Below are 18,716 nucleotides of genomic sequence, written 5' to 3'. Positions count from 1 at the left end.
GGTATACAGTCTGAAATCCAACACATCTCTGTTGATGTGCTGACGAGAATCTGAACTTCAGGATTGCTTGGCACCTCCCTCATGGCCTTTCCTGTTTTCTGCCTCCTGGCACATGCCTTTGTATGTTTCTGAACTTTCAGTTCGAGTATGAGCTCAGATAATTATGTAGCTCTCTTCTCTTGTTCTACAGAGGGTTCTACCAATGTTGCTGAAGGTGAAGCTTGATTCTTGTCTCAATTTGGTCTGTCAGTGTCACCTTTCATCTCTCTTCCAAGGTCATTGTTCTTTTTATTTATTTATTGCAATGTTGAAAACATAATGCAGTACAGATTTAAATCACTTGTGTCACCAACTTCCTTTCCAGACTTGGGCACCAAGGTCTTTCAGACGTAGGCAGAGGTGGGCTTTATGCTGTTTACTAGGATCTGGCCTGATTAAAGATTATCTACAGAATCAATGAACCCGATGATGTGATTCCAAGGGCACTTAAGGAATTGGCTGCCCTGGTTCATTATTAGGAAAGCATTAGCTGCTGCTTTAGAGAACTCAGGAAGAAGCATTTGCTGTCTTGCTTATCTTTATAAGAGGAATACGAATGATCTTGGAAATTATAGACCCGTTAGTTTACTGTGATTCCAGAGAAGATACTTGACCTGATCGTCAGATAATCAATCAACAAACAGCTAGAAGAGCATAGGGAACTAAGTAATAACTTACATGGGTTTGTGAAGAAGAGCAAATCCTGTCAGATCAATCTAACTTCTTGCTGTGACATAGTGATGGATTTGAGTGGATCTAGGGCAAGTGATGAATGTAATGCATCTCTACTTCATTAAGCCTCTACAATGCTGTGATCAACAGGTAGGAAAGTGAATTTGGGGCCAGGCAGCTCTGCTGGACTACCCATTGAACCAGTCTCGGGAAGGGGATGCGTAACTCGGGAGAGACTGCTTAAAAAAGAAAATCCCTTCTGCTTAAAAAAGAAAATCTTCCCTAAGGTTTGCAGGTAGCAAGATCCTGAAAGGATTCAGGCAAAGTTTGGAAGGTGGACTGGAACTTGCCAGTCCCAGATCGGTCAGCATCCTTCCACTGAGGAAGTTCAGGTTCTCCTTAGAGCATCTGCTATTTTGGTCTTCTGGTCAACAAGGACACTGGAGAAGTTAGAAAAGCTCAGGATAAGAGGAGCAGAAATCATTAGAAGCACAAAAATAAGACTTAGGAAGAAAAGAAATTGAATGTGGTTTTAGTGACTGATTCTTATCCAGACTAAATAAATTCATCATATGAGAAGTAATTGTTCCAAGGAATATGATAATAACTTGCTCTTCATTTTAATAAGGACTAAAAGAAACAGATTTAAATGGAATCAGAAAAGAATGAGATGTGGCATGAACTTCTGAAGAGAGAGTGAAAGGACTAGAAAATGGTGAGCCAGTTAGACCAGCCTGCCCTAGCACGCTGTCTGAGTGGCTTGGTGGTTGTCCACCTGACAGAGAGACTGTGGGCAGGTCTGCGTAGCTCCTGGAATGGGCTCAGGCCGTGAAGGAGAGCCGCCCCACTCCCCTCACGCCTGGCTCCCAGGAGCGTTCAGTACTTAGGGCCTCCGCAGAGTACGCTTCTGATTCTTACGGGAGGGTGCCATACCCCTCGTTACATAGGGGCAGACACAAATTTTGGGCCGGGGCCTATCTGGAGGCTTGGCATTGGGTTCATTCTCTCTTCCGCCTCTGGTTCTCAGAAGTCCCCGAGTCACCCTATTGGGACTGTCCTAAAGGAATACCACTGTGAAACACTAACAGGGGTAAGCTCTGCCGTACTTGGGTAAGTAATGGTATTGGTTATAAACATGGTAAAATGTGATGTTTTCCATTCGTCATCATTTTTGCTGTTTATTTTCGTGCTTTGTTCAGCTAGGTGAAACAGGAGTGGTCAGTTTGCCAGAACAGGCTTTTACTTTCTGGGTTTTGCACTCATTTTGTTTCACATGTTTTGATTCAGATGAACATAATAGGTATTGGTTGAATATGAGACTGTTTTTCCATTTGAAAACATTTTTTTCACTTAAATTTTAATTTAGGTAGTTTAAAATGCTTTATAGATTCTAAATTTGAGGAATACAATTCCTTTCTTGCTGTAGGAATTGTTTCCTGGTATGGAAGGAGGTTTTTGTATGGCCTGGGAGAATCGTGGCTCCTTCATCCTGCTAGCAGGGGTCACGTTGTTATTTTGGTGTGCATCCAGTGGTGGTGGCAGCGACCCCTGGGCCAGGGAGCAGCCTGAAAGCTTTGGTGGATCTTTAATGGTGCATCTTTAACCCGGGGGCAGTTGTCTCAACACCTCAGTGTTTGGTCAAAAAAGACCAAAGCAAATGTAACTGAGGAAAGTGAAATATAGGCCACCACACAAGCAGATGGGCAGTCCTGGCTGCTGCCTGCCCACCCTCCCTCCCCGACTTTCCTCTGGCCACCCCTCAGGCTCCCGGGTACAGTCTTTTCTCACTGCCGTGTAGCAGCGCTGCTGACTGTTGTTCTTCTGGTCTGTATTCAAGGGCTCAAGGGCCCGAGACTTTGGAGAAAGATGACTTTTGGGGTTGGGGTTTTTCTAGTGTTTGGTCTTTGTTCACAAAGGTTTTTGGGTTTTTTTTTAAAGGAAACCTTAAAGAGACTCAGTCTGCATTTTGAGTTAGAACTACGAGCAAAGGAGTTTCTTTTTTATAGAAAATTGTCCAGATGCTAGGTTATTTTGGGAGGGTGTGGAGGGGGAGAGGATGGTGACACGAGAAGGAATTATATAGAAGAGAGGCATTTGGAGAATTTCAGTATGACTTAGAGCTGGCACATCATTATTAGTCCTTTGTGAAAGAGACATTTTGGAAAACTTTATGAGAGAGACATTTAAAAAAAACTTTATAGAAAATTGGTTAAGATCCCTACAAATGACACTATATGGATTCTCTTCACCTCCATGCAAGGCTGAAAGGCAGGATCCCCCTACTTCATAACCCCCACCCAATGCACACATGGTGTTCTTGGTCTGTATTTAGCTTCTCCTTCTCCCCACTCATGTGATTCCTGCACACACCCAGTGAATGGAAAGCAGTTTCCTAGAGAAAGGACCCACCGCTCCCTCCCCCCTCACTTGTCCTGGCTGCAGCTCCTCCAGATGGGAGGGGTTGGGCCAGGCTTTTGAGCAGGAGAGCCCAGTTGTTGGGTTGTGGTCTGTCTGGCTGTGGCCCTAGTCAGCCTGCACTTTTTTCTGTACAGACAGGCGAAGGCGCTGATGCTATTCTTCTAAACTGGGAAATGAAATGCAAAACCGACGTTAATGTAACATTATGGTTGAGATTAAATGCACCAAAATCAGGAAATTCAAAGTTATGCTTCCCACAGCAACTATAACTCAGCCTCATCTGGCGTGTGTAGTATTTTGTGTTAGTGCGGATGGTGTTATATGTTAAGACATTAAAGTTAACACCATAAGCAGAGCACAAAATGCTTGAGGGGGCTGAGTTATGATGACTGTGTGAGCCGTAAGTGTTCTTGCACAGGCTCCCGACTCCTGGAATAATTTTCCCCCTGCCCATCAGACCAGTTATTGCCTTTCTTTTTAGTTATATCACTGCTTTAACACCTCTCTTCTTTCAGGGTCACTATAAATGAATTCCTCTATTGGTGGCCAGTGATGGCTGTGGGAATGGGGCGGCTCACTAGGCCCTTTTGTCCTTTTCATTGCTGCTTCCATAAATGTAGTGCTTCCTCCTCCCCTCTACCTGCTGTTTCCTGGTGGTCCCTCGCAGGGATGGCCCTCCCCCAATTCTCACTGTGACTCCTCATGACTACTCCCTGAAAGGGAACAAGCATTTGCTGTCTCTGCATCTTAGTCCTGTTGTGACTTCACCTGAAAGCTGAAGGCCCCTTCTTTATTTGGAGTGCACACAGTAATGGAGAAGCAAAATACACATCTCGGGGCATGGAGAACTGATGCCTGGTGGCGTTACATGATCGAAGTGGGTTTATTTGCTCTATTCAGACAGCCTCTCTACCCTCTGCCTTTAAGTTGTCATGGTGTGTAGTTAGTCTATGGAGTTGCCTAGGGGTGGGGCCAGGAACTTTCCTGGGGGAGCATTGGGTCACTGGTAACAAAATCATCTCATGGTTTCATACAAATCAGGAAGCATTCTCTCCCTTCCCGCCAGCCTTGTATTATCCTGGTGGCCTCCCAAGGCTGAGACAGCTGTCAGAATGCTGATTTTGTTAAACACTGGGCTAAGGTTGGTGATGGGGAAGAGCTCTAAAGAACAGGGCCATTGATAAAGGGTGAATGAAGTCAGGAGCTGTAAACTAAGGGTGACACTGAGCTGCCCTTTAAGGTTTTTATTGGAGATGACCATACCAGAAATGGGCAAAGGAATGGGGAGGACCTTATTGTAACCACCTTAGAAGCAATGAAAAGGCTCCCCCCCCTATTCTTTGGATACCAACTTCAAGCTCTGTGTTAGATGCTGGGGATATAAAGACAAGTACAAAATGGTCCCTGCCCTCAAGGAGCTCATACTTGAAGAGAGTAGACACCATTTAGCAGTGTAACTACTATCACATAGGTAAGTGCCTGGTACAGTGGGGCACGAAGGAGGGGATTGATCAACCCTGCTTGCAGTTTAGGGAAGGGTCGCATAGATTTCCTGGTAAGAGAAATTTAGGAGACTGGAGAGAGCCAAGTAGGTCTGAGCCGTCTCAGGACTGTTGGAGAAGGTGCTCAGCGTTATCTGGGAGAAATTGAGCTAAGTTTGAGAAAATGGAACTGAATTGCATGCTTGTTTGTGGGAATATTGAAAATGAGGAAGAGGGAAGATGAAGACTCCGAACCTAGCAAATATTTCACCATTTAGTTTGTAGGTTTATCTGTATCAGTGATGCGGTATTTCTCACACTCAAGCTAGAAGGTCTGATGCTATGGGATGCTATGAGTGAGATTACAAAGGTTTGAAGAGGTTTAAGAGAATTTTAGCCAATAAAGTGTGAGCAGAAAGGGCAAAGGTCAATGTCGAAATGTCTGAGCTGAGGCCTTGAGGCATCCTCACAGAGGTCTCATCTGATGCCTCTGCTGCCTTTGAAGGCAGTGCTGAGTTAGGCTGCTGTGTGTCTCTGGAAAGGGGCAAGGGCTGGAGAATGACATTACACCCCACCCCCACCTCCAAAAGTACTGGCAGTTTGGATCTGGATCTGCTAGGGAAGACCCACCTTCCCTAGATTAGGGAGGTGTATATCCTTCAAACAGATAAACAGTTGGGAAGGAAGGATTAATGAACAGGCAGGAGGCCTGGGTAACAAGGGAAGATTTGCTTCAGCTGAGAGGACTGGAAGGCGAGGGGGTGGGGGTTGAGTTCTCCCTTTGAGCAGCAGCAACAGGTCCACAGCTGTGGAGAGAAAGAAAACCAGGTCAGGAAGGGGTAGTGGGGAAGTGAATTCCAGAGGAGTAGTTAGGTTAAGCCCACAGGCTTCATCATTTTCCTGCGCCCCATCCTGTCTTGTTTATTTTTTCTCCTGATATTGATTGTATTTCTTACATTGTAGACTCATCTCAGTTGTTTGACATGAGGAAACTGATGTTAGCAAATGCTTTCTCCATCTTGGTGTCTTATTGGGAGAAAGGATCCTGCATCATTTTAATTAAGATGCCATTGGGATGATTATATTTTATTCTCTTGTCTTGGGTTCATGATACTTAAAAAGCCCCCACAGTCATACATTTATGTGACGTTTTGAACTTTAGCTGTGAAAATTGAGCTGTAGCCTAGAAGCCTGAACTAAGAGTGTTTCCAGATTGACATTAGCCCCAAAGGCTGGCAGGTCTGCAGCAGAAGGGCAAGCCGGCTGGGACAGGCAAGAAGGGTTTGTGTGTACTGAGTGCTGCTACCACAAGCAGAGCCCTGTTAGGTGCTGAGAGAATCAGAGAGGAGTCAAGCAGACCCTGGAGGGAGAGACAGACAACAGGGAAGCTTTAAACCTGAAGCAGAGATACCTTGGGGTGGGCTGATTTGGTCCGATCCCTGTATATAGCGGGTGATTTTGGTCTGTGGGTAGCATAACCGATCAATTATGTATGCTGTGATTCTTGTCTAGTCCTGGGGAGGTCCTTCTAGCCAAGGTCTGGTCTGAAGGCTAAATGCTGGCAGAGATTCTTGTTTGGAGATGCCGAAATTTCTGAAAGGAAAGAGCATGCAGGGTCTACAGTGAGATTGGGGCAAAGCTGGTTAGCCAGAATAGGAACTGTGAACGCATTGTTGAGCTCATAGCTCCTGTGGATAATAGTGGGCTCCCGGGAGTCAGCGGTGCTAAGAGATTTGGTAAGGAGTGGAGTGTGGAACCTGGGGTGATTGTAAATGGGATGCTCTGAGCTGAAAGTCCATATCAGGGAGAACTGATACAGGTGAGTTCTTTAGTGGTGATGTAGGTGGTTACTCCTCTAGGATCTGTTTGACGAACTGTTTGATGTATGGGAGGTAGGTGGTAATGATTAGGTAGATAGGATGTTAACTGGCTAGCAAGCTTGGAATCTTGCTCTCCAAAAACGTGATGCAGACTGAGAACCATGGGTTGAGACTGTAATGTTGGAAATGGGATCCAGGGACAACCTGCATTTTCCATAGTTTTTTTCCACCACTAGAAGCATTTGAATGAAAAGCCACCTGATCAACTCAAAGGAACTGGTAGTTAGTTAGGGTTGGAGGACTAAGGTACTAATGAATGGGATGAAACATGCCATTGTGATAAGGTCTACTTTCACATGACTAGAGACACAATACTGGGGTGGTCCTTAAAAGAAGTTCATGATGTGTGGAATGTGGTGGTTGGTGATATTGGTGAGGAGCCCCCAACTTGGTGCCTCAGGATATTGCTCAAACTTTAGCAAGCATCTGAATCACCTGGAGGGCTTGTTAAAACAGATTGCTGGCTCTACCCTCTGGGTTTCTGATTCCGAAAATCTGGGATGGAGGCCAGGAACTTGTGTGTCCACTAAGTTCTCAGTTGCAAGGATGCTGCCTGCGAGAGAGCATGTGTTGAGAACATTGACTGCCTTAGCTTTCTCCTCCATAGAATAGGGTAGTAATTCCTGCCCACTTTACAGAGATACGGGGTCATACGAGCCAGTGTGTGAGAAGGCGTTCAGCACATTGTGGGCAGGATGTCAGTCTGTGTACTGCTTGCTTACGGGCCAGTGATTTTCAAAATCTGCTATCATGCTAGCACAACGATTTCCCTGTCCCAGCATCTGGGCATCAGGCGTGGACAGAGTGCAGGGAATCTGAAGCATCCCATGGGGATGCAGGCTTCTGTGACAAGACCAGGAACCCCTGGAGCTGTGGATGGGGTTACTGAACAAGGCCTCCTGAAGCCCAGCCAGTCTCTCTGGGTTCTTATCCAGTTGCCTGATCAGAACCCTCTGCCTGCCTGCGTGGGCCTGGGCCTGGCTTGATCACCTGTCACTTACCCCCACCTCTTCATCCCTAGCTGGTGGATCTTTAGTACAGTTTTTGCATTGACTGGAAAAATGGTCTTCATCTAATCAAGCCTCCAATTCATCTTGTGATTTCAAGAATGTTGCATGACTTTTCCCCACCTTGTTGGGTGATTAACTGAACAAGCTTTGGCTGCATATGCACAAGTCCTGGAATGTGGGACCTGGACCTCCATAGTGAGGGGAGCTGGGCAGACCTTGTTCAAATGAGAAGCAACATAGCATAGTGGTTCAGGGCACGGACTCCAGGATTGGACTGTCTGGATTTGAGCCCAGTCTCCACCGCTTACTTGCAGTGTGGCTTGCCTTGGACAAGTCCCTGGTACTCTTTATGCCTCACTTGCCTCATTGGCAAAATGGGGTTAACAGTAGTACCAATCTTATAGGACTGTTGGGAGGGTAAATTTAAGTGCGTAGGATAGTGCCTGGCATGTAACAGCTGTATGTCTGCTCTTAGTAGAATTACTACTACTACTGTTATTTTGACTTGTGGCCTCATAGTAAGCTATTGGGGTACAGCAGGTGAATGAGAGGCAGGCCCCAATTCTCTGGGAAACGTATAGAGAGCCTTCAGGCCCTCTATCAACACAGCAGACCGAGTCAGGTGCTACAGATTTTTCTTCCTCCAAAGGAATGGTAAGTTGGACTTGGCACCACTCCCATGCCCTCCCCTTAGTGCTGCCTCCAGGATGCCTCTCCTACACATAACCTGAGATTTGTTTCAATTAATTCCATGACAAATATATGTATACAGGTAGCTACAAAGAAATCATTTGGTTGTTTGCTGCCTTGAAGGGTTGGCTTCATAGAGGCCACTAATATCTGAAGTCACTACTATTGAATATCTAAAAATGTTTGGACTGAGGCTGATCCAGAGTTGTGTGTACACAGAGGCAGACACAGCCATGCACACCCCTGGGTGAGGATACAGTTTCTAAGACTTTTGGTCTCCTTCATTTATTGATATGAAATATGTGTTTTTAAATTCAGATTTCTGTAAATTATAATTCACTGTTCCCCGCCCCTAACAAAGAATAGCGTTATTCATTTTCAGCCTCTTTTCTACATTTTAATTGCTTTGGAGTCTATGGGGATGGTCAAAGAGGGACATGTGGGAGAAAAATCAGCCCTTTAAAGCTACCATTTTTTTTACCCTTCCTTGTCCTGAAACTTCTAGTATCAGCTCTCATCTGTCAAAGTGTAAATCAGCAATTAAAACCCAAACAGCCAAATGCCAAAGATGACCCGAAGCACAAAGCAACTGACAAACAAGTCCGGACAAATCGACGGGTAATTTATAAGCTTTGCCCTAAAATCTAATTATTTGGCAATTCGAATTTGCAGCCAGCCAGGGCTCGGCAATAAATTTAACCCGCCATAAATTATTTAGGAGCAGGCTGTGGTGTAAATCAAAACCACGAGTGTTTGTTTAAGAAATAAGCTCCTTGTGCATAAAATGTCTTTTTTTCCCCCAAGGAAGAAACTGTTAAGGAAAGCACGCCCTGTTCGTTGCCCAGTGCAGCACCTCTCCCTCTTAACTTCCCCTCTTCACTGTGGCCAGGAAGCCCCTTGATCCCTTGGAGAAAGGACCTGCCAGTTACGGGACTTTTATCCCAAAACCAAATATTTGGATAAAACCCATGTTTTTGCCAAGCACTACTTTTTCTGCCTTGTGGTGTGATGTTGCTTTTGGGTTTCATCAAAACTTTCTATGCAGGGGCACACGTTTTGACATTTTCTTCAGAGGATGAAGGGAAGGGATAGATGAGTTGTTACTGTCTGTAAATTGAGGGAATGCCAGTTCCTGGGTTGAGAGGGGAAAGCCATGAAAAATGAGCTGCTCGTCCCTTATTTCAGACAGGACCATAGAGCCATCCGCTCAGGCAAAGGGGGATCTGGTGCTTTGGGAAGAAGGTCTGTAGTTTGCTATGCTATTAAACCCTCTGTCCCATTGTCAAGGAATCCCAAGGCTAACCTAAGTCCTTCCTGCTTGAAATCCTTTTGTTGTTCTGTCTTCAAATATAATCTTATCACTGCAAATACGTCAGTTGAAGGGAGTTTGAATACCCTGTAAGCATCCTGTACATTTATTTCTTGTAATCTACTGATTGCGGGTGTGAAATTTCATTTGAAATGTTGCTGCAGCTTTGTCCTAAGTTTATCAAGAAAATCTCTGGGGTTCCTAGTTGAGCAATTAGAAAGCGGCTGTGTTTAGTACCCTTGTTCCAACTTAAAACTCTGGTCACTTAAAAAAGTAAAAGAATATTTACTCGGCGCTTCTTTTTTATCTTTCTGTCTTTCTTCCCTTAAAAAAAAAACGATTCGCAGCCAGCCTTTTATTGAGGGAGACAGCAGGTGCAATTAGTTTAGAAACATAGATACTTTGAAAAACCCAAATTCTAAGGCTTTGTCCTTAGTTATCAAGTTGTGGCCAATTCCCAACCACCGTCAACCTTTGGGTTTATGGTGCTCTACTCTTGGACAGCCTAGTGGTGCATACAACTCGTGAATGGTGTAGGGTGACCAACTGTCCCACTTTTAGCCCTAAAAGTCCTGTGTTCCAGGAAACCCTTGGTCTGTGCAAACAGAAAACTGGGCCACTGGTGGTTTTTAGCAGTTGAGGGAGGATGAGAAACCACTTAAAGGTGAGAGGCAGGGGATCTGGTAGAAAGGGCTTTGGAGTGCTCCATGTCTGGATTTGAATTCTGGCTTACCATCTTTGCCACCTCAGGGAGATCACTTCACCTCTGTGGTCCCATGGAGAGCTCTGCCAGAGCAGACTGTCATCTGGTAGAGCCTGTGCTTGGCTTCTGTCTTGCCATTTATCATCCCTGTCTTACGTTTACTCACCAGAAGTGAGAGAGTGAAGTCTGTCTGCCGGAATGGAACTGGGTGCTGGAGATGCAAACTGAAGGCTCCTGGTTCCTGCCCTCCCTGAGCTTGGAGCACAGCGCCATCTGCGCCCCTGCACCCATAGTGGCGTCTGCTCAGAGGCAATCCTCTAGGACTTTCTGCCTGGATAGTCTACATTTATTGCCCTGGTAACTTGAAGCAGTCGCTCTTCTAGGAGCTCCTCAAAGACAGCCTTTCAGACTAAAAGAATCAGATTTTTCTTGACTCTTCATATTTTGAAAGCTGCTAATCCTACTTTCTTTAAGTCTTATTTTCCCCATTTGGAGTTCCAGCTCCATTCCTTACTAGCAGTATAACCTTGTGCAAATGACAGCTTCTTTTGGGGCCTTAGTGTATTTGTAAAATGGGGACGATAGTGGTTCCCACCTCATCAGTTGTTAGGAGGAGTCAGTGAGATCATTGCATGTAGCTGGGTGTCTGACACATAGTAAACAGTAGATGGAAGGAATGAAACGATTCTGTTTTCCGCATGTCCCCAAGGATGTTGGGGTCAGCCTCTCTCTACCCCTTGCCGAGACTCTGGGCACCTCATAGACAGGAGCCACATCTCCTTGTATTTATCTGTTCCGCTCCCAGCAGCCCCTGCCTGGTAAGTAGTATTGGTCTGTGACCTTGTGATGATGTTGATGATGATAATAGGACCTATCTTCCAGGATTAAAAAGGGTAATATAAGAAAATATATTTCAAAGCACACTGTAAACTGAAAAGCCTAACACTTGGGATGTTCCTCCACTAAGATATTTGTTATAGTGCATTGTTCACTATTTGTTCATGTATCTTTTCTGTTCAGCAGTCTGTGGACATCCCCCCCAGCAAGTCCACATCTTAACCCTAAATCCCACTCCAGCACCTGTACGCTGCCCTGCACACAGTAGGACACAGGTGGTTTAATTGAATGCAAATGACATACAAGTGTAAGGAATTGTGGCAATATTAACAGGAAGCAAAGAGGGCTGGTAAATATAAACTGGTTCTTTCCTTTATAGTGCTACCTTTTTAAAGGCAGACACTCAACTATTCCTGAAAAAAAAAAAAAACCCAAAAAACTAAAACTTCTTTTATTATTCTAAGGGAATGATGAAACTGGAGGAGGGAAAAGGAGAAGGAGTGGGAATAAGTTTCATTATCAAAGCAACTGCCCCTAGAAGCTGGCACTAACCACGTCTTCATAAGCTCTTAAAATTAATGTGATCAACCTATAACTTTGGGTAACCTCTCCGAGTTACCCCTCGTTTCTCATGGAGCTGAGGCTTGTTTGTTCCTCTCCTCTCTGGGAGGGGGACAGTGAATATGAGCGTGTGGGTTGGCTCCATCTCCCCAGGGGTGAAGAAGCCAGCAGCAGGAAAGTTGGAAGGTGGAGCTGCAGCGGGGAAACCCACCGGCCAAGTTTCCAGAGAATCTACTGGGGACGCTGACTCGGTGCTGGTCAGAGCAGGGGCTGAAGCGCTTACTATTTTACAATAAATACTAATGAAATTCTAGATCCATAATAACATTTCGGATATCTAAAACAAACCATGTGCTTGTAAAAAAGTGGAAAGAGATCAACTTTAAGTCATAAATTCTTGGTAATAGAGGGTTTTTTCTATTTGTGTTTGATAGATATTTTTGTTTCCAGAGGAATGTCAACTCCTAATTTCATAATGTATCATGGGCTTAAGAAAATTGAATTTAATAAAAGCCAGAGATGAATGGCATCCTTAAAGGTCCCAACACTTGTCTTTATTAGCAGGACAAACTGCAGGTCTCCAAACACTGCTTCTCTTGAAATGAAAGTTTAAATGAAAAGTACAGTTGTGTCACAGGTTAAATTTCATTGTGGGCCCAGCTAACATTGTTAGTGAGGAGCTGGCTGTATTTGTTTCCCAAGACACCAGGGCAGCCAAACTCACCAGGCTCTGGAGCTCTTTCTGTTGGGAAGTTTGTTGTTGTTGTTGTGTTGTTTTTTTTTTTAGGGATTTTTTTGCTTAATGGGAGAGGAAGGATATATCCAAAATTAAGGAGTCAGATAAGCCTGACTCAGATGAGCCCCACCTCAGTGTTAGTTCTTGGAGATCTGATTTTAAGGGGGACAAGTGTGTGTTTTGTGTGCGTGTGCCTTAATTTTGTTTTCAGCACAACACTCTCTTCCACTTGGCCGGTTTTGTAGTGTATGGCCAATGAGAGGCCCAGGGAATCCGGGAACATGTTGAGAGAAGCGTCACCCAGTCTGAATAGCAGCCTGGGTCTCTTCTCTGTTCCCCCTCGGCTCCAGCCTTGCAGCCTCTCTGCCCTTCCTATTTTGGGGGGCTCCTGTCAGCTTCCCCATCCTTGGGGATCACCCTGGGGAGACCAGGCAACCAGAACCTTTGAATTTCTCCATCATGAAATCTGATCGCCTCAGCTTTGGTCCTGCTGTAATTTGTCAGATAAAATAGATGCTTTAACAACAAGTTTGATGGTGGGTGTGTTTAGGAGGAAGGATGCCTAGCTGCCCCGGGGTAACAGGACGTTGGCCCTTTCTCCCACCTTTCCACGTGCCTGTTTCTTGCTTGTGGTCAGGTGCGGAACAGCTTCCCTGTTGCTTCTCCAGGCTGTCCCCGGGGAGAACCAGTTTGCCTTGATTTTAGTGATACTGGAAAGGTCCTCTCCAGAGTGGGGGCCTGGGGCAGGGCTGTGACTGAACTGACTGCTGGGACCGTTGATTGGGCAGAGCCCCCCTTCTCTCTTTCTCTTTCTTGCTCCGCAGTGGAGGCCTTTTCCACATGCTAATTTTACTTGGAGGATTTTGCTTTTATTTATTTTTTTATTATTTCCTATTTGTCTCTTCCAGATGTTTTCAGGCAGTTTTTTGTGTGTGTGTTGTAAACTAATTCCATTCATGTTTTAAAAATTTATGAAAGCGCTAATAAAAATGTCAAAGTAGTAAAAATGTTAGCTTTTCCTCTGCTTTGATTAAATTTTGCAAACTGTTTTTGAATATTAAAAAGCAATAATTTTTTTTATTCTCTCTGCTCGTTTCCCCTCTTCTCTCCGGTGCAAGTGTGCTCTCCCCTGCCCTCTCCCCCCGCCCCCCCCTCCGGTGCGTCCCTCCCTTCCCGGGAGCGCTGTGTGAGGCTTGCTGCACAGCCAGCCTTCTGCAAGCCTGTTTGCACACCAGGACCTTGGTGCTGTGCATCTCTATTAAATAACGGAGACAAATTAATCTTAGAGACACCAAACAAATTGTCACTCCTCCTCCTTCTCTTCCATTACGTTCCAGTGGACTGGGAAGGGCTGGTTAAGCGATTTGGGGTGGGGGAGCTGGTGGGAGCGGGGAGAGCTTACTGCCTGAAAGAAAGGTGGGAGGCAGTAGCTCCTATTACTCTTATTCAGTTTTCTCCTCTTTAGTATCCCCTTTGGCTTTATTTATTATGTTTTTTTTTTTTTTTTGGTGGGGGTAAACACTAATGAAGAAACTCAGCTCTTTAAACTTCATATCCAGGAAGCTGTGCCCTGGTCTGATGGCAGGTTGTCTGTATGGTTGGAGATCCAGGCCCCCCTTCCCAGGGCAGGGACCTGGGCTGGGGAAGGGCTGACTTTTAGGGGCTCAAGTGAGCCCGCCTGTGGTAGACAGCCACTTGGGGAAACTGGGGCAGAGTGTACTGCTGTCTTACGTCTCCTTTCCAGGCCGTGGGGTGGGGCATGTGTCTCGTCCCTGGAACCTGTGAGAATGTTCACAGTGGGCAGGTTGGGGCTAAGACTGAGTTAGCGCCATCTTACTCAGTCTGGGTTTGGCCTGGCAAGAGGTAATGAGTTCAAAACACTCCCTCATTCTTAACTCTCAAGAGTTATTATTTGAAATGGTTGATTTAAAAAAACTAAAATAAACAATAAAAAACTTATTTTTTTCTCTTCTTTGTTTTTGCTATTCCAGGAAATCATCGAGTTCCCCATCCTGAAGCTAAATGGCCGGACCATGGAGATTGAGTCTACCTTTCACATGTATGTCCAGCCTGTAGTCCACCCACAGCTTACTCCCTTCTGCACAGAGGTAAGGGCCCTGGAACTGGGCAGAAAGGGCTATTGGGGCAGGAGCTTTTGGATCATTGGTATACAGGCCCATTAGTGAAAGTTAGTTCTTATCAGCGGTTAAAGTGGGTGCGTATTGGACCCCGCAGTTGGCTCTACAAAGTCTGCCATTCTACTTGGGTCCTTCTGGTCATTGGAGACCCAGGGAAAGCAGTGGCACAATCTGTCCCAGCTTCCCCAACATTTTCTCTTCCTTGCATCCCTGCCCTTCCCAGGGCCCTGGCATTTGGGGTGTAGGAGCGGGACAGTACTTCTGGAGCTTAGCTTCTTTTCAGTTTCATTTCCCCTCAGGCCCCTTGGCAACAGGTAAAGGTTGTAGCTTCTGAGAAGGAGAGGTTCAGCTTTCTTAGCTTTCTGGCAATGTTTCTCTGTCCTCAAGGAAAGTAGCCCTATGTGAAACCCTGGCTGAGTGTGTGGGAAGCACACTCTATCACCAAGGAAAGAGGAGCAGTCCGAGTGGGGTATGAGCACAGCCTGGCCAAGGCTGAAATTCCTTTTCCTTGTCCGAGTCTGGTGCTGTGCTTGGCCACCTGTAAGCAGGTTAGTATTGGCCCCATTTTACAGACTGGAGCTGGGACTAACGGAGATTTTGATGCTTGCTGGAGGCTCACATGAGCCATTGGCAGGGAGGAGGCCCCGTCAGAGTGCTGACTCTCACGACTGTATGGAGAACCTTCTGCGGCTCTCTCCCCTGGGCTGTGTTATGTTACACTCTCTGTGGTGGCCACAGGCTATGGTGAAATCGCAAGAATGGTCAAGAATGTGTGGTAACAGAGGTGATGGGAGGACATGAGTGTTTCTAGAATTCTTTCAGAATTTGGGGCTGGGGTACGTTAGAGACTTTGTGCCTTCATTTATAGACCTACTTTTTTTTACCGTAGGAGTGAAACAGAAGGAAAGATGTTCTTGAGTAATCCCAAAACAGTCTCGTTGGTGTGGAGCAAAGGCCTGCCTGCCACTGGACGGAGGGCTCAGCGAGCTCTGCGGCGGCCTTAGCCCGGATATGAGGCCCCGAGGGTCATTCCTGGGCTTGATGCCAGTGCCTGCTGCCCAGCTCGGGTGGGCCTTCTGTTGCAGGCATCCGTCTGCCAGGGTGTCCAGTCTCTCAAGTCTTTCCTTGCTCCAGCTAACGACATTGAGGTTCTTGCTTCTTTTGGGGTCTACTGTTTTTTCAGCCTTTCCCTGGGAATTACCTATACCACCAGGGGGTGCTAATCTGTCCTTTTTGCCCCTTTGGAAAGGTAACATTTTAAGATGATGGAAATCCCCTTCCTGATGGGAAGGGAAGGGAAAACTTTCCTTAAACCAGCCAGTTACCTGAGCCCTCCAGTGATCTGAAAGCGGAGTGTCCTCTGTCCTTCTCTTCCTCTTCTCTGTGTGTAAGTCCCCCTCGGGGGACTCAGCTCTAGCTGGGCTGCTGGGCATAGACAGGAAGGCCCTGATCTGTCGAGGTTGCTGCCTGTTTAGGGATGGGACAGAACGCTGCTGGAGCTCGGCTTGGGCCAGAGTGGGTGCTCAGTAGTGTTGGGAAAAGGGATATTTTTTAGAGTAGGGTTGCTGCTGCTTGTTTCCTTTTTTAGGAGGGAGGAAGGATTGTGGGACTATGATGAAAGCTATGTTGCTTTTTTCTAGAAAGTTTCACTCAAGGACATACATACAGAATTTGGGTGGCAGTAGGCATGGTGGTGGTGGAAAATCCTTGCTATGATAGTGAAGGTGTGTCTGTGCTGAGCCTCCCAGAGCTCCAATGCCCCCCAACCCAGTCCCTGCCTTTTTGTCCAGCCTCGTATCTCCCTGTTTCATCTTCCCCTCACTTCCCTCTTCTAAAGGTCTGCCTCTGCACGTGATGGTCCTTCACCTGGGTGATGCTAGCACTCTCCTCCCCCAGTCCCTACTTGTCCCTTAGGACTCTGCTCAGGGTCACCTCCTCTGGGAAGCCTGGGAAGGCTGGGCTGTGCTCACCCAAAATAACATTGACCGTACACATTATACTGTAATTGTTTATCTGTCTCTCCACTAAACTGTGAGTTCCTTGAGGGCAGAAACTAGATCTGATCCACCTGTTTTCCATCATTAGGGCCTGGTACCAAGCAAACACTTAATATGTGTTCCTTAAATGAATGAATCTTGTCAAGGAATTATTCAACCACAGTTGCTCTGGCCTGTGCTAGAGTAACTACTGCTGATTTGCTCTTTTGAGCAAGTAAAGTCATCTTCGGAAAACCTCGGATCATGCAGCCATTGCCCTGTCTCCACACCCTGTGGAGCTGCTGTGCAAAGAGAGACAGGGCACAGGATGAGCTGCTGTTCTCGGACCTCATGCGACCCGACAGCGGCTGCCTCGCCAGCTAGGGGAACAACCTCAAAGCTCCTGGCTGTGCCTAAGCAGCTCCTCTGGTAGAATTTTCTTTCATGCACAAGAAGTTCTTAAGAACTCTGGCGTGGCCGTGTGTGTGTGTGCACATGTGTGCACATGACACAGGAGTATACATGAGCACATGCTTGTGTGGAGGGGAGAGAGATCAGCTCAGTGCTGGCAGCAGAAAGAGGGATTCTGCTTTGGATAAGTTTATAGCCCACATGTAGACACTCTCTTCTTGTTCTGTGTCATGAACATGGTATTGGCTTTCTTGAAGTCCTTTCTTAGTTTCAGTTGACAGTTGGCCTGGGGACATGGTTCTGACAGAGATAGGATGGGAGGGGTTTCATTCCTTCCCACACCCTTTCTTTACTGCCTTTAGAATCTGCTCCAACGCAGCAGATCTCTGTCTCCAGGAGCTGGACTGCCACGCAGTTCCTGACCACAGGCAGTCTTTTTTGTCAGCGTCATTGTCGTGAAAAAACTAGAAAAAGACCCATTTTGCTAAATGCCAGTAAAGGGTGTTCTCTTGCACCTGTACTTATAAAGGGTGAGATTTATTGGTCTCTCTGTCTGAGCAGGAGGAGTGGGTCTGATTATCAGATTGCACGCCAGAGACAAGCGCTTATGTAATCAACAAACTGTCTTGGTGTCAGAATACGATTGTGTTGGAGATAAACTGTGAAAGGAGAAAGTGCTGGATGCTGATGTGCTATTGGCACCAAGTGTCCTGGGCTGCTTCCTGTAGTTGCTAGTGTTTATGATGAAGCCAGCTCATTCCTGGATAAAGCCCTTGTGTGGGTAGGGGATCTCAGTAGCCAGCCGTGTTATCAGTCAGGGTCAAAAGCCCCTCGCCTTGCGTTTCCGAGTCTGGGGAAGCGGGAGTTAATCTGTAATCCCTCAGTGAAAGGAACCACAGAGCACGCATTAATTCTTCCTCTCACCTCTCCTGCTTTAAGTGGTTAAGGTCTCTGAGCTCTGTTTAGCCTGTGAGCCCTGGTTCTCAGCTTAATAATACTTGGCTTTGCTTTAGTACCTTTCATTGTGAGGATGTAAAAGCTTTTTACAAATATATATTAACCCAAGTGTGAATGAGCTTAAACTGTAGCATGAAAGATGTAAGTTATACCTAAGGTAGAACTTCCCAGTATTTATTTTTATTAAATTTTCTCTCTCCCTCATAGCTCATGGTGTAAGTCTTACAGGTAGGTCTTACTGATTGTCAGTGTCAGGTATAGGGACCAACTTTCTTAATTTTACCCCATCTTCATCTAGTGCTTGGCAGAGCTGATAAGATAGTAGTCCATCCTTGAAGGAAATGATACAGCGGAATGCAGACTCCCCCTGGAAAGCTGCCTCTAGTTGAACCAAGAGTTCAAGCCCCTGTGTCTCTAGGGGTTGAGTTCAAGTCCTTTAGCAAGTCAGCTGTAAGCCCTGTTTTGCTAGACCACAGTAGTATGGGAAGCATGGAGAGGGAAGGAGCTGAACTTACTAGGTTCCTCCTGGGCTGATGATTCTAAGATTACTGGCCACTGGAGGGGAGTTTGAGAAAGCTCATGATTCTGGGACCCCAAACCCCACCCTAGTGTGGGAAGAGGCAGGCCTAGTCCATAGTGAGCGCTCCGACAGAGCAGCACCCCTGGTTTTCCCTTTCGGTAGAGTGATATTCTCTCCCAAGGCAGTGATTTTCCTAGGACCCAGAGCAGGTGCCTCTGGTGTACGGAGATGCTGACCAAAGTTCCATCTCCAAGGAGCAGGGGTTCTTGGCAAGGGTGCCATTGGTTTCCTTTGTGTCTGGAAGCCTGTCAGTGTCCAGCTGATCTGAGTAACCCTTGGTGGGAGCCCAGGAAACAAGTGGCCGTACCCTTGCCCCAG

General features: G+C 46.2%; 1 protein-coding gene across 8 annotated transcripts in view; it reads left to right on the top strand.

The window, feature by feature from the left end:
* The window catches only part of ERI3 (ERI1 exoribonuclease family member 3), a 122,192-nt gene that overhangs the window by 16,860 nt on the left and 86,616 nt on the right, over positions 1-18,716 (top strand). For all 8 annotated transcript variants that reach the window (XM_045860010.1, XM_045860006.1, XM_045860009.1 and 5 more), the window contains one exon: positions 14,328-14,444. In XM_045860010.1, the coding sequence (XP_045715966.1) occupies positions 14,370-14,444 (75 nt within the window). In that variant the 5' untranslated portion in view covers positions 14,328-14,369. The remainder of the gene's footprint in view (positions 1-14,327; positions 14,445-18,716) is intronic.

The sequence above is a fragment of the Phyllostomus hastatus genome, unplaced genomic scaffold (genome assembly GCF_019186645.2).
Source record: "Phyllostomus hastatus isolate PE091 unplaced genomic scaffold, TTU_PhHast_1.1 phas_scaffold_182, whole genome shotgun sequence".
In the NCBI taxonomy this organism is placed as follows: domain Eukaryota; kingdom Metazoa; phylum Chordata; class Mammalia; order Chiroptera; family Phyllostomidae; genus Phyllostomus; species Phyllostomus hastatus.
The sequence above is the reverse complement of the archived record's forward strand: the minus strand, read 5'-3'. Positions and strand labels throughout refer to the sequence as shown.